The 14630-nt window shown below is 47.1% G+C and overlaps 3 protein-coding genes across 4 annotated transcripts; all 3 read right to left on the reverse strand.

Moving 5' to 3' along the window:
- LOC18776628 (SNAP25 homologous protein SNAP33) lies at positions 337-3561 on the reverse strand. Of its 2 annotated transcripts, none has more exons than XM_020563755.1 (6): positions 3339-3561; positions 2019-2562; positions 1212-1305; positions 961-1088; positions 792-889; positions 337-624 (listed from the first exon to the last, which is right to left on the reverse strand). In XM_020563755.1, the coding sequence occupies exons 2-6, from the start codon at positions 2442-2444 to the stop codon at positions 525-527; spliced, it is 846 nt and encodes a 281-aa protein (XP_020419344.1). In that variant the 5' UTR covers positions 2445-2562; positions 3339-3561; the 3' UTR covers positions 337-524. The 2 variants fall into 2 exon arrangements, with proteins under 2 accessions (XP_020419344.1, XP_020419345.1); XM_020563756.1 differs by lacking the exon at positions 3339-3561 and adding an exon at positions 3040-3232.
- LOC109949361 lies at positions 9203-12306 on the reverse strand. Its single transcript, XM_020564789.1, has 3 exons — positions 11028-12306; positions 10072-10982; positions 9203-9709 (listed from the first exon to the last, which is right to left on the reverse strand). Exons 1-3 carry the CDS (start codon positions 12304-12306, stop codon positions 9203-9205), a joined length of 2697 nt encoding a protein of 898 aa, XP_020420378.1.
- On the reverse strand, positions 12506-14308 carry LOC109949362. Its single transcript, XM_020564790.1, has one exon. The coding sequence runs from the start codon at positions 14306-14308 to the stop codon at positions 12506-12508; it is 1803 nt and encodes a 600-aa protein (XP_020420379.1).

Raw genomic sequence — 14630 nt, forward strand, 5'->3', positions numbered from 1 at the left:
TATGCCCCAAAGATGACTAGCATCATGGACCTCAAGCCCACCATCTGAAAACCAACTCCTCAAACAACAACAATAAACGAGCTTTGCTACTTGATTTTTTGTTTGTTTTGTTTACTGGGTTTTTCTTTGCATTTTGCTTAGTTTCGTTATGCCTTGTGTAATGGGGATTTACAGTGTACCATGAGTATGGAAATGATGATTTGATAATATATATATATATATATGGGTTTTGGATTTTATTGAGAATTTTCTTTCCTTGCAGGTTCATTACTTTGTTGAGAATTTTGAATAGGCTAAGACAGGTATAAAACAAACAAGGCTCTAGATGACAACACATTCATCTTAAAGAAAAAGTATCCTTTACTAATCATCCTTTCAACTTATGTTTCACGAACAAAGTGTTATACCATATCCAGATACTTCAACGTGTCTACATCCAGATCCATAAATCGGGCTAAAAAAAGAGTGAAACAAAGAATATGTTTTGTGGGGGGGGGGGGGGGGGGGGGGCGCGCGCCTGTATTCTACTTTCCAAGCAAACGACGACCGCGTTGATTTGCACCTCTAACACGAACATTTAGCTCATCAACATCATCATAGAGATGGCCCAGAGCTTTGTTATGCCTGCAAAAATCATTGGGGAGATACTAGTTACATTTAGTTTAATGTTGCCTTAAAAGGTTCAGGCTGGATGAGCAAATAGAGGATGGTGATCAAGATAATCAATTTAGCATAGAATGAACGGAAAGATGCTGGCACCCATGTATCTGAACTGAATCATCATAACTAACCTCTCAATTTCAGAACCCATGTCAACGGCCATATCCTTCAGCTCTCCCAACAGATCACTTAAATCCGACAATCCATCATCTTGCTTCGCCTTCTCTAACTGTTTAAGCCAAAAAGTCGGTCAACTGGAAAATTTGAAAAAGAACAAAAACCAAGCAAACAAATACAAACCTCAACTTTCTGAAGGGCATTGACAGGTCCAGGAGGTAGTGTTTGTGGAGTTGACCTTCCCTTGGGTGCAGAAGTCAGTCCCAACTTCTCCCTCTCCTCCAATTGGCCGCCCCTTCTGACTGCATTATCTGCATTTTCCAATTTTGAAAATGATAATATTATTATTTTTCCAGAGAAAGGAGACAATATACATAATTTCCAGGGGCAACAAAGGGCATATAAGTAATGGACAGAAAAGAAAGCAAATTAACCTCCTGTGATGACAGGGCCACTTATTGGGCGAGTCTTCTTTGGCTTCCAAGTCTTAGAGAAGATGCCCCCAAGACTTCCTAAAAGTTTTTCACCCTGAAATAAGAAAGTAATGACATTGTTCATTCTACCAAAGAAGATCACCATTAATACCAAAAACAACAATAACAAAACCATAGGAGTTGTTGAAAGAGGACTCAAGAACTAAAACGTGTTTCTTGCTGAAGAGAATAGAATAGTGAAGGAGGCTATTGGAGAAAGTATGATATGTCAATTTTCACAATTAAGAGTACTGGAGGATACACTATATTTATCATCACTGCCATTAGTGGCTTGTTTGTACTATACATTCCATCATCATTTCATTGTAACTTATAAAAAGTTAAATTGATAAACTCTTATATGGACAAGGCTTGCCATCCCCAAATTAGATAAAGATCTACACCAGGATTACAGAAAAAGAAAACAAAAAACCTATATAGGAATCAAACCAAACTCTCTCCAGAAGGAAGAGCAAGGGGTTTGCGATGGGGAATTATCAACACAAATCAAGACCAACAGTAGAAACCAATAGGCATATCACAAACAGATAATGCCTGTAAGAACAAGATCACCTGCTATACAAAAACCATCAACTCCGTTGGTATGCAATGCAAAAATTAAATTGTTAATCATGATAAATGGTAGTAGATAGTCTAATCAATAACCAACTGCATCAATACTGGGAACATAATACTTTCAAGTCTTATCTTTCGTATGCACTTAAATTCATGATGTATATAACTTTAATTTGATCAAGGAAACCATACCCGACTAAGATCCTGATCAATGTCTGCAGCGACCATGTGGGACCTAGTGATTTGTTCCCCCTGCTGATGCAAAGTGACCAAAGTTTTGGTAGCATCCTCTCTTATTTCTTCAGCAATCTTCAGGCAGCCGTTGACTGATTTTGTAGTCTCCTCAGCCTTGTACACTGCATAGTTCTCCAACTCTTCCACTGATTGATTCTCTACTCCTCCTGTATCACGGAAATCATTCTTGTACTTGTTTCTCTCTGTCAACGTAGTCTTGTATGAATATGAAGAATATTTCTCTTCTCCTTGACCATCATCAAATGGATTGGTGCTAGCGTTCTGTCCAACTGGCGCATTTTCAAAAGGGTTTGAGCCAGAAGAAGCAGGATTAACTGTGATATGTTTAGCAGCCTTCAAAGGAGACTTCTTTAAGCCAAACATTTTCAATGGGAAAATATGCACAATTTAGTCGAGCGACAAATGGGGTAGAAGATCTGAAGATCTTAAATGAAATTGAAAAATGGTACTTTAGAAATCTGTACAAAGATCAACAGCAGTCCTGGAAGAGCAAACAAGAACAATATGTGAGATGTTGGCAACACACCAAAAGCATCAGCACTCAAACAAAGAAGAGCCAACTTAGCAGAAGTTCAAAACCTTCATAATCAAATGAAAATTGGGCAGTACAGCTCAAGAACAAATTTCAAGGAAGTAACCGAGAACACCAAATCAAGCAACACAAACTTGTAAAGAAAACATACACAAATTGAAAAGTTTGCCCCAATTCCTTAAAAGCCCACGACCACTTGGGTCGTGCAATCTCCCGGTACAACAAGAACTTTCGAAAAATTGGAACTTTAAAACGAGATCAAAAGACTAAAAACAACTATAATATTTAATCACAAACAAACACACAACCAACCCATTTGCTTAATTTGGTTGCTCAGAAGAAACAAGGAAAAGAATCAAATTCCAGAAAAAAAATTCATCATATGGTATCCCAGAAAACTAAACAATTTGACTTGGTTGACTTGACCTTCTTACTGAACAACCCCAACTACACAAAGAAAAGAATCCAAAATTCCGTTTTCCTTTTTGTGTTCCTCCCTTTTCTCAGCAACCAAACAGAGTAGATGAATAAAGAAAATCAGAAACCCATGTAGAGATAGCCAGAAATGGGCTCTTGAAATTAAATAGAGAAGTTGACCGTTAGATAACAACAAAAAAGGAACAAAGCAAGAGAAGCTACAGAAAACCCAAGTGGAAAAGGAGAAAATAATAAAAAAGGAGAACCAGAATCAAAGAAAATCCATTAAAAGAAAAAGATTTGCATACCCGAGAAATTGCATCAAATGTCTTGCAAGGAGGAAAAGCCAGATCTTTTTACAGAGAGAGAGGGGGAGAGAGAGAGAGTTTTAAAGGGTGGGAAAGAGGGAAGGGGGTTATTCAAAGGTAGACTTGGCAATTGGAAAAACGCGGTGTCACAAAACGTAGTCTTTACGATGGAAACTGGAAACTGCTACTGGTCATTCGGGTGATTGGGTCTTGTAAATTTCGACAAAGGAACGCAGTGTTTTTATGCTTTTGTTTGTTTCCTTTCTTACTTGTTTTCTTTTTAAATAAATAAAATTATTTTTTTATATAATTACTTTCCTTAATTAAGTACACGTGTTTAGGTATCCTCTTTAGTTAAATTTCGATTCCATCTCAAATTCTCAATCACAGATGGTTGAAGTTGAACAAATCAAATGATTCTTAATTGAACCCACTTCTCCCATTCTTGTCTTTTTTCTAAGAGGATCAATTTGGACTAGTTCTTTGTAATTGTTTGTTATATCCCTTGGCAATTTGGGGCTCATAAATATTATATAGCGACACTATCCTTTGCATTTACTACCAAAGTCAAGTCTTCTAGCCACCAAACCATAACATATTTTCCAATTACTCAAAACCTATGGAATTTTTTTTTTTGAATTATAGCTGTTTATACCCGGAATAAACGACCTATGACCTCCGAACACGTGGACATGGTTGGTATTGATCACTGATGACCTTCGGCATGGTGCCTACCGATCGTTTCCTTTTTTGATCATTGCTCTACCGGACACGTGTCATGCTCACAATCCGCTTCTACAGTCCCACATCAGAAATATGAGCATAGTGCACGCCTCCCATGGCCTATATAAGAAGACCCATATCCTCAAAAGGAAGGGATCAGAACTAACGGTACGCTACCGATTGATCTGTCAGTTAACATTACTAAAACCGTACTTACTAAAGCATTGGAGAGCCTTCGGCCGGTACCACACCGGTACCCCAAGGTCTTACCGAACGTGTCCTTTTGCAGGTACTTACCCTTCTGAAGTTAGACATCTTCCGAAGATAGACACCTGCCGAAGGCATAATATCACTAAGTTGGCGAAACACGTGCCGAACCACTTTTTCGCATCAACAATAGCATTAAGTCCTAGGCTAGATTTATGACATGAAAGTTTAAAACAAGAAACACCGTTTCACGAAATCCGACCAACGATCGGTGGTTGGTAGTGTGAGGCTCCAATAACATCGTGCGAGGGCAGCCGGCCATCAGTTGGAGTTGATTTTCGTGGCTCTATGCCGGCCGGAAGAATCCAGTTTATTTGGTGGCGTCTTGTGTGATGAGTTGCAACTAATAGAGACAATACATTGATGTTAATTTGTCACCAAGTTATGTTCAAATGAGCATTTACATACATTAGTGTAATTGCCATTGAATTAGGATGTATTATTACCAAACTAAACTAAAGAATATATACCAAAATGATGTATGCGAGGGATTACTAAATAATCTTTTCCAACCACCTTGCGAAATTTCTCATAAGTTTTTTCAAATAGTTGGGTTTCCTTTGCACTACAAATCGGCTCATAACATGATGACAAATGGGATCCTAATGTGTGCTCAAATCGAATGGGATAATTATGTTTCACAAGCAACATTTTTTTTGGTAAGATGGAAAATCTATAGTCGGACTTGAATAAAGAAGAGAGATTAGAGTAGCAGCCACTCCAGCCTTAAGATATATATTAACATTGGTTAGGATAATTAAAAATAAATAATAGTTGTTATCACTTCTTAACAATGATGGACTACATGTTGCCTCATTGCTAGGTATAAACGGGGTCTCTCTCCCCATCACTAAACCCTACTATGCATTATTATCTTATCATAATTTCATGGGTTATTATAAAAGTCACCATCATCCTTGCCTTATGTGAAGAAGTCTAAAATAAATATTGTTGATGCGAAAAAGTGGTTCGGCACGTATTTCGCCCAACTTAGTTATATTATGCCTTCGGTAGGTGACTGTCTTTGGAAGATGCTCTACTTCGGAAGGGTAAGTACCTACAAAAGGACACGTTCGGTAAGTCCTTGGGGCACCGGTGTGGTACCGGCCGAAGGCTCTCCGATGCTTTAGTAAGTACGGTTTTAGTAATGTTAACTGACAGATCAATCGATAGCGTACCGTTTGTTCTGATTCGCTCCTTTTGGAGATGTGGGTCTTCTTATATAGGCCTTGGGAGGTGTGCACTGTGCTCGTATTTTCGATGTGGGACTGTGGACGCGGATTGTGAGCATGACACGCGTCCGCTGGTAAAAAGGGTCAAGATAGATGGCTTCGGTAGGAAGCATGCCGAAGGCGTTTCTGCAGCCAAAATAGATCCTGTCCACATGTTCGGTTGTCATAGGAAGTTTATCTCCGGTATAAACAGTAGTCCCCCAAGTTCTCTTCCGAAGGTTCTTCGGAAGGGAATTTAGTTTTCTACTGTGGTTCGGAGGTTGACCCGCCGTTCGGTAGGCTCGTTGGGGGAGATTGACCTGGGACTCGTGGGGTCGTCGATGCTGAGAGGCGAGTGGGCAGAGAGACGCTTCGTCTTCAGTTCCTGGCGTGCAGTCGGCGGCGCCATTCGTCGGGTGACGCATGGCCAGCGAAAGGACGTCTGACGGCGCTTTAAAGAGCCATTTAGTCTTTCGAGGCGTACCGTTATAGCTCTCTCCCTATAAATAGAAGTTGCTCTGGACGTAAGGCTCACTTTGCAATTGAGAGTTTGACGCGAGAGCTCTGCGCAGACGATTTTTGAAGAGAGCGAACGGCAATCAAGCCGATTTTTACAGCGGTTCTCGGCATACAAGGCGATTTCCGAAGTCTCTGATCGGCGATCAAATCATCCCACACTACTCAAGGTAAGATACCGTTCAGTACCCCCAGAATACTCTCTTTTTATGTAATTATACGTTTTTCCATGGCATAGGCTAGCCGAACGTTAAGTAGGATTTTCCTTCGGTAGTCTAGTGGCCATAGGTAGCGATGTAGGTATCGGTAGGGTAGTTTGTGGCACGGGCCTTAGCTTCCCTTTCGTTGTTTTGTAGATGTCCGATAGCGAGTCGCCGTTCGGCAGTGAGCCCAACGCGTTCGATGGGGAGTTATCATCGGGATGGGATACGTCCAGCGGGGCTGTAAGCCTCGACGTCGAGGGTGGAGGAGACACCGATTTTGAGCTATTCGGTGAGGAGGTGACCTCCATTCCCACCCATGGCATCGGTAAGGGGCTTATGACGGGGTAACCGCAACCTTTGGCCGTGGTGTACAAGGACGGTACCCGCGTCGGCCCGTTGGAGCATCAGCCTGAGGCCTCCACCTCCGGTCGTGGTGAGGGCATTGCCGGTCCCTCCCAGCCGAGGGTGACGATCGTCCATCGGGAGCAGCCTAGGGTACCGATGGGGGTGCCGTAGAAAACTTTGTTCGGGGTCGACTACTTGGAGCCCAACAAGATCACCGAACGAGAGCTGGAGAGGATTAGGGCCGAGTACCTCATTCCGGACTCGGTGAAGATGAGGATACCGAGCCCTGTCGAGTCCCTCAGCGACCCGGCGAACGGTGAAGTGACCTTCTTCACCGATGTTCTTCAGCAAGGGGTTCGGTTGCCGTTACAACCTGCCGTGCAGAAGATCCTTGCCCAGATCGGGTGGCCTTGATGGGGGTAATTGCTGCGTTCGGGATTGCCGAGGAGGGGGAGCCTTCCTACGAGCAGTTCTCGTACTTATACAGCATTACCAAGTCCAAGAGCACCGATCACGGCGGCTAGGTTCAGGCGAACTGCCTGAAGGCTTCCGAGCGGGGGCACTTCATCAGCTCGGTGCCGACTTCTCAAAAGTCGTGGAGGAATCGGCGGGTGCTACTCTCCAGCAATTGGGAATCGCCATCGGGAACTCCTCCCCGCTTCTCGGTCCCCACTACATTTCAGATTGCCGGTAGGGTCCCGAGATACCGATTGATAGGTCGGCTTCTCTTCTCTCCTTGTTTTATTTAACTAATTTTCCTTCTTCTGGTAGATAAACTCAAGCAGCCGAGCCCTAAGCAAAGTGAGATCCAGCAGCTCGACAGAGTAAGGCTGAGAGTACCCGCTGCCGAGCGAGTTTACCCACGCTTCCTCTTCACCGACAACCTCGTCAGAGCCGGCCTCATCGACCCTGCTGAGAGTAAGTGTATCTTTCCTTCTCCTTTTTTTGTTTGTTTTCGTGCATTGCTTTTGCTTGCCGACTGACAAATGCTTTTGACTAGTGACGGACGCCAGGAAGGCTGCCGAGGCGAAGAAGATGAACGAGTCCTCCAGGAGGCGCCTAATGATGGGCCTGGAGGGTAAGAAGAAAAAGAGGCAGCCTGAGGAAGCTTCTGCTCAGCAGACGGCGGTGGATCCTGAGGATCAGACTCTCGCCGATCGTATGTGGCAGCTGGGTGCCAAGCCTGTGCTCAGGCGGGTCGGCGATGAGGACTCCGCACCGAGGCGGATGGGTACTGAAGCCACTGCTTCCAAGGCTGCCGGTAAACGGCCGGAGACGGTCGATCTGGAGGCCCAGCCAGTCTCCAAGCGCCCTCGCCAATCGGAGGTCCCGAGGGCCGTCCTTGTGGTGGAGGACGAGGACGGTCCTTCTGAGGCTGTCATCATTGCCTGCCCGACGAAGACGGTCGAGTTCGTCAACCATATGATCCTCGGCTCTCAGATATAGCTGCCGGAGATCGACGAACTACCGAAGAGGTTTCTTCGGGAGGAGGCTAGACGCGCCTTCCAGCTTCAGGCTTCGGTAAGATTGTCTTTCTTCTTGCGTCCTTTATTTTTTAAGTGTGGCACGCTTCTGACTTTGTTTATTTTGTGCAGGCGTCCATGGACATGTGGCTTTGCGTCAAGCGGGCCATTGCTGCTGCCGAGCGCGCCAAGAAGGCGTACGAGGACGGCAGGGCCAAGGTCGCCGAGGCTGGCAAAGCGCTCCAGGAGCATGCCCACCTGCTGAAGGAGAAAGAGTATGCCGAACGGCAGGTTCTTGCTTCGAAGGAGAAGGTGGAGGAGATGAGGGGTCTCCTGGAGGCAGCGCTGGCGACAGCGAGGGATGCCGAGGCCGCCAAAGAGGCAGTGCAGGTGGCCTTGGAGGAGTCGGAGCGGGCTAAGGCTGCGGAGATCGAGGCTGCCGTTCAGTCAGCTATTCGGGGGTACCGCTCGTCCGAAGAGTTCACTGTTCTCCTGGATAAGGAAGTGGGCTCGGAGATGGCGGACTTGTTGTACCGATTCAAACGGTACAACCCTGGGCAAAAGCTGAACCTGAACTTCATAGCCGACCCTCCCCCCTACCGGAAGGAATAACCGAAGAAATGATCGAGGAGTATGAGGGGGAGGACGCCGCCGAAGGCTTCGGATCTGCCGAGGCTGCCGCCGCCGATGAAACTTGAGGCTCCTTGCCGTTTTTTCGTGATAGTTGTATTAGTTTTTTTTTTATTTCGTGTACCGAACATATTGATGCCGAGGGCATCTTTAATTCAAATGCGTGTTTTTATCTACTGTTGTTTGAACAATCTGAACACGTGTTTAAATTGGCGATCGTACTTACCGCCGAAAGGCTCCGTATAGGATTTATGACGTTAAAGGGACACTTCGAAGTCGTTAAGTTCCGATGGAATCTGTAGGGTAACAATTTCGAAAAACATTTATTGCCGTAGGCTAATAAAGATGCCGCAGAACGTTATCTTGCCACTATTGGCAGCTGTGGGCTTAGTAGAGTAATTTTAAAAAGAGGTTCTGAAGTAATAGTGCCGAAGGCTTTTTATTAATTTCTGCCGAAGGGCAAATACATTTCAATCGGTTACAACTTTGTCCTACCGTAGGCTAGGTTACTTGAAATAGTATTTGAGATGTTCCACGTTCCAAGGATGATCGAGGGTCTTGCCGTTGGAGTCTCTTAGGCGGTAGGTTCCCGATCGAAGGATACCGATGATCTCATAGGGTCCTTCCCAGGAAGGTCCGAGGGTTCCTTCCGTGGCATCCTTGGTTGCTAAGGATACCTTCCGCATGACCCAGTCTCTGATTCGGAACAAGCGGTGTCTGACCCTAGAGTCGTGATACCGAGAGACACGTTGCTTGTAGGCTTCATTCCGAAGGTTGGCATATGCCCGGTGCTCTTCGAGAAGATCGAGGCTTAGAGAAAGTGCTTCTTCATTCGGCTTCGAAGCGAAGGTTTTCGTTTGGTAGGAAGGTTCGCCAATTTTCACAGGCACCACGGCTTCCGAACTGAAAGCCAAAGAAAAAGGGGTCTCTCCCGTGGAACGTTCGGTAAGATGTCCGAATGGCCCAGAGTGCTTCGGGAAGCTTTTCTGGCCGGCTCCTTTGACCTTGTCGAGCTGCCGTTTCAGTAGTTTCTTGATGATTTTGTTTATTGTTTCGACCTGACCGTTTGACTGGGGATGGGTCGGTGATGTGAAAAACAAGTTGATTTTCAGGCGGGTGCAAAATTGCCTGAAGAGTCCGAATCAAACTGCTTGCCGTTATCGATAATGATTGCATATGGGATACTGAACCTGCAACAAATGTGAGTCCAGACGAAGTCTTCCACTCTTGCTGCCGTTATGGTTGCCAGAGGTTCGGCTTCTACCCATTTGGTGAAATAGTCGACGGCGACCACTACATATTTCACTTGGCCTTTGCCCTGCGACATCGGACCGATCAGGTCCAGCCCCTATTGTGCGAAAGGCCAAGGACTCACGATCAATGTCAGAGGTTCGGTAGGGATGTGCGGTATGCTACTGAAACGCTGGCATTTATCACACTTTTTCACTAGCGAATTAGCGTCCTGGTGCATGGTCGGCCAAAAGTATCCCTGCCGAAAGGCTTTGTGGGCGAGTGACCGGGACCCGGAGTGGTCGCCGCACACACCATTATGGACCTCCCGAAGGACATAGTCCCCTTGTTCTGCCGTAAGGCATTTGAGATATGGAGTTGTGTAGCCACGTTTGTACAGGACGTCGTTGATGACGGTGTACCTTGCCGATCGGTACCTAAGATTTCGGGCCTGGGCCTTGTCTTCTGGAAGGATGCCGTTGGTCAGGTACGAGTAGATAGGAGACATCCATGTATCTTCGTACTGTACGGTACATGTTTCGAAGGCTATCGTGCTCGGTTGGGCAAGAATTTCCACTGGCACCTTTCTTCCGATTTTGTCGTTGATTGCCGAAGCCAGACGTGCCAATGCATCGGCATGGCTATTTTCGCTCCTGGGGATCTGCTTGATCTCGTAAGCTCGAAAGCTTTGGAGCAGCTGATGGGTAGACGAAAGGTAGGCGTGCATAGAGGCGTCCCTGGCCACGAAGTCTGTCGTTACCTGGTTCACAATGAGCTGGGAATCGCTGTGAATTCTGATTTGTTTGGCATTCATGCTCTTGGCTAACCGAAGGCCAGCCAAGAGAGCCTCATATTCCGCTTTATTGTTGGAGGTTCGGAAGTAGAATCGGAGGGCGTACTCGATCTTGAGTCCGTCCGGTGTTGTCAGTACCAAGCCTGCTCCGCACCCTTGTTGGTTTGCCGAGCCGTCAACGTGCAGACTCCATACGGGAGTTGAGGCGTCAAAGCGTTCGGTATCAAGTTCTTCCGGCAACCCGGTCTCGGGTATCTCTTGTGCTGTTGATGGGGTGAGCTCGGAGATGAAATCGGCAATGGCTTAACCCTTTTCGGTCGGCCTTGGCATGAATTGGATATCGAACTCTCCGAGTTCGATCGCCCACTTGATCAATCGGCCAGAAGTCTCTAGTTTTTGGAGCACCAGCCGGAGCGGTTGGTTAGTCAGAACTTTGATTTCGTGCACTTGGAAGTATGGCCGAAGTCTTCGTGCCGAGACCACCAGGGCTAGTGCAAGCTGCTCTAATGGGGGATACCGAAGTTCGGCACTTTGGAGTGCCTTACTGACATAGAATATCGGTAGCTCTGCCTTCTCTAGTTTTCGAATCAATACCGAACTGACGGCAGTGCTAGATACCGAGAGGTATAGGGAGAGAATCTCCCCGGGTAGTGGTTTTGATAAAAGGGGTACTTTTCCCATGTAATCCTTTAAGTCTTGAAACGCTTTATCACACTCGGCAGTCCATATGATATTCCGTTTGCCCCCTTTCAAGGCCTTAAAGAACGGTACACATTTATCGGTGGCCTTTGATATGAAGCAAGTCAAGGCCGTCACTCGTCCGGTAAGGCTCTGAATGTCCTTCGTCGTCTTCGGCATTTCCATATCGATGATTGCCTTTATTTTTTCGGAATTCGCTTCGATACCCCTCTGACTGATCATGAATCCGAGGAATTTCCCGGAAGATACACCGAAGGCGTATTTCATCGAGTTCAGCCTCATCCGGTAGTCTTTCAGTATGCCGAACATGATTGATAAATTGTGCAGGTGTTCGGCAGTTCTGCTTTTTACTAACATGTCATCAACGTAAACCTCCATGATGCTGTCGATGTATCTGGCGAAAATTCTGTTGACAAGCCTTTGATATGTTGCCCCCGCGTTCTTCAGGCCGAATGGCATGACATTGTAACAGTACAACCCTCTGTCCGTTATGAAGGCGGTGTGTTCGCTGTCGGAAGGGTGCATGAATATCTGATTGTATCCCGAATAGGCGTCCATGAAGCTGAGCAATTCGTGTCCGGCGGTGGCGTCCACGAGCTGGTCTATCCTTGGCAACGGAAAGCTGTCCTTCGGGCAGGCCTTGTTCAGATCGGTGTAGTCTTGGCACATTCGCCACCCGCCTGTGGCTTTTCGGACCATTACCGAATTTGCCAGCCATACCGGATACGTAGCCTCCTTGATGAAGCCGATGGTTTGAAGTTTGTCAACCTCCTTACGCATGGCTTCGTATCGCTCGGTATCGTACGAACGGCGCTTCTGTCTTACAGGCTTATAAGCGGGAGAGATGCTGAGTTTATGGCTGATGACCTCTGGGGCGATGCCGGGCATGTCTTCGTAGGACCATGCGAATACTTCCGAATGGTTCCGCAAGAAATTTATGAATTGCGTTCGGAGGGCAGGAGCGAGTCTGGTGCTTATTCTGACCTGACAATCGGGCTGCTCCTCGTTCAAGGTTATCGTCTCCAGTCCTTCGGCAAGTTGTGTGTGAGGAGTCGGGGACTCATCTCTTGGGTCGTCAACCGGTCCTTTACCGTTCAGTACCCCTTGGACAGACATGGTCTCGTCGGGGAGTTTGAAAGAGGTTGACTTCAGGGCCGTGGCGCAGCAAGTCCGCGCGTTCAGCTGATTTCCTCGGACAGCCCCGGTGTCGTTGGGGGTCGGGAACTTTGAAAGAGGTTGACTTCAGGGCCGTGGCGCAGCAAGTCCGCGCGTTCAGCTGATTTCCTCGGACAGCCCCGGTGTCGTTGGGGGTCGGGAACTTCATCAATAGCATATGGGGGGAAAGATGTGCCTTGATCTTGGTGAGTGCTGTTCGTCCAACTATAGCGTTGTACGCTGTCGGGCAATCAACGATCAGGAATTGATCGTATACTGTCGTTTTCCTTGGCGCGGTGCCGAAGGTAATTGGTAGTTTTACACTACCGACCGGTTGGACCAGGTCTCCAGAGAAACTTAACAAAGGCGTCAACTGCCGGTTGACCTGGCTGTCCTTTATCCCCATTTCTCGGAAAGCTTCGGCAAATATCACGCTCACGGAGCTTCCGGTATCGATCAGTACCCGTCCTACATCATAGTCGGCAATTTCTGCTCGAATGATCATCGGGTCGTCGTTGGGATAGAGGATGCCCTCTTCCTCCTCTTCGCAAAATGTGATTGGCTCCCAATGAACCTTCGGTATTTCAGGGTGCCGATTCACCTCTATGCCGAATACCTGAGGAAATTGTGCGGCACGCACGTATTGTTTCATTGAACGGTTGCTCATTCCTGCAATGGTGGGGCCACCGCTGATAGTACTTATCATGTTTATCTGCCGAATTTGATTCGGCACTGGCGCCGATGGCTGCCGGGCGATGTACTGATCTAGCTTCCCCTCTCTGATCAACCGTTCGACAATTTTTCTTAGGCTTATACAGTCTTCCGTATTATGACTGTTATGCTGATGGTATCGGCAGAATTTACCGGTATCCCGGTTGTCTTGCCGATTGGGTCTTCGCAGATTGGGCTTTGGTATTATTTCTTGTTCGTTCATCAGAACGGCCTCATAGGTAGTGTTCAGTAGGGTAAAGACCTCGTTGCCGTGGTCACGATTCAGCATGGGCGCTCGGTTGTCGTTGCGTTCATACCTCCCTTTTCCCTTCTTCGGGTGTTCTCTTCGATCGGCACGGTCGTCTTTTCTCTTATGACCTGCCGAGTATGGGTCGACCCTCTCGTAGGATGGCGCCTTTGCCGGATAAGCGCTTGGTTCGGCATCTCCTTGCCGTGCCGAAACCCCGGGTTTCGAGTTGAAGTATTCAGTTTTGGCGTGGATTGCTGCCTGCTTCATCAGTTCGTCGTACGTGCGCCAGTTGCTGCTATGTACTAGGTATCGAAAATGTGAGGACCGAAGGCCACTCTTGAAGGCGCCGTAGGCTGCCCTATCGTCTGTTTCCGGACACCTTGAGTATTCGTGACTGAAGCGCGCCGCGTATTCTCTCAAAGGTTCGTCCTCCATTTGCAGGATCGTATACAGATCATCGGCAGAGTAGAGGCGGTCCGTTTGGATCATGAAGTGATTGAGGAAAATATGCTTCAGCTCGTTGAAGGAATCTACCGTTTCCGGCTCCAACCGATAGAACCAGTTCAGGGCCGCTCCGGTAAGGGAAGACGGGAATAGCAGGCACTGCCCTTCATCGCTCAGGCCCTTGCATCCAATGGCGGACTGAAATGAGTGAAGGTGTGTTAAGGGGTCTTCCGTTCTCGTATAGAATGGTATACGCAGTTGCTGCCCTTCCCTATCATGCCGAGAGTCCCGGATGCGCCTGGTGAATGGTCCGGGCCGAGCTTTCCCCATTCCGGTTCTTGGGAGAGAGCTTTGTCGTTTTTCATTTTCTGGACTTTTTGAAAAAGGAGTCGGACAACAGGGTCTCGGCTAGGGATTTCCTCGGAACCATAATCTTCCTATCGTCTTTGTAGGTTTGGTGGATCAACCCCCGAGTACCGTGAAGGCGTTGCCGAACGGTAGGTGGAAGTTTGCGTCCTGGAAGGGATATATTCGGATTCTGACTCTTCTGCAGGGTCCAGCCCTCTGACCTTCCGGACAGGCGACTTGTCTCCTAGGATTTTCATCCGTGAGTCCCTTAGTCGAGCGCTAATCCTGATCGGAGACCTCTGTC

This window comes from Prunus persica, chromosome G5, assembly GCF_000346465.2.
Source record: "Prunus persica cultivar Lovell chromosome G5, Prunus_persica_NCBIv2, whole genome shotgun sequence".
Taxonomy (NCBI): domain Eukaryota; kingdom Viridiplantae; phylum Streptophyta; class Magnoliopsida; order Rosales; family Rosaceae; genus Prunus; species Prunus persica.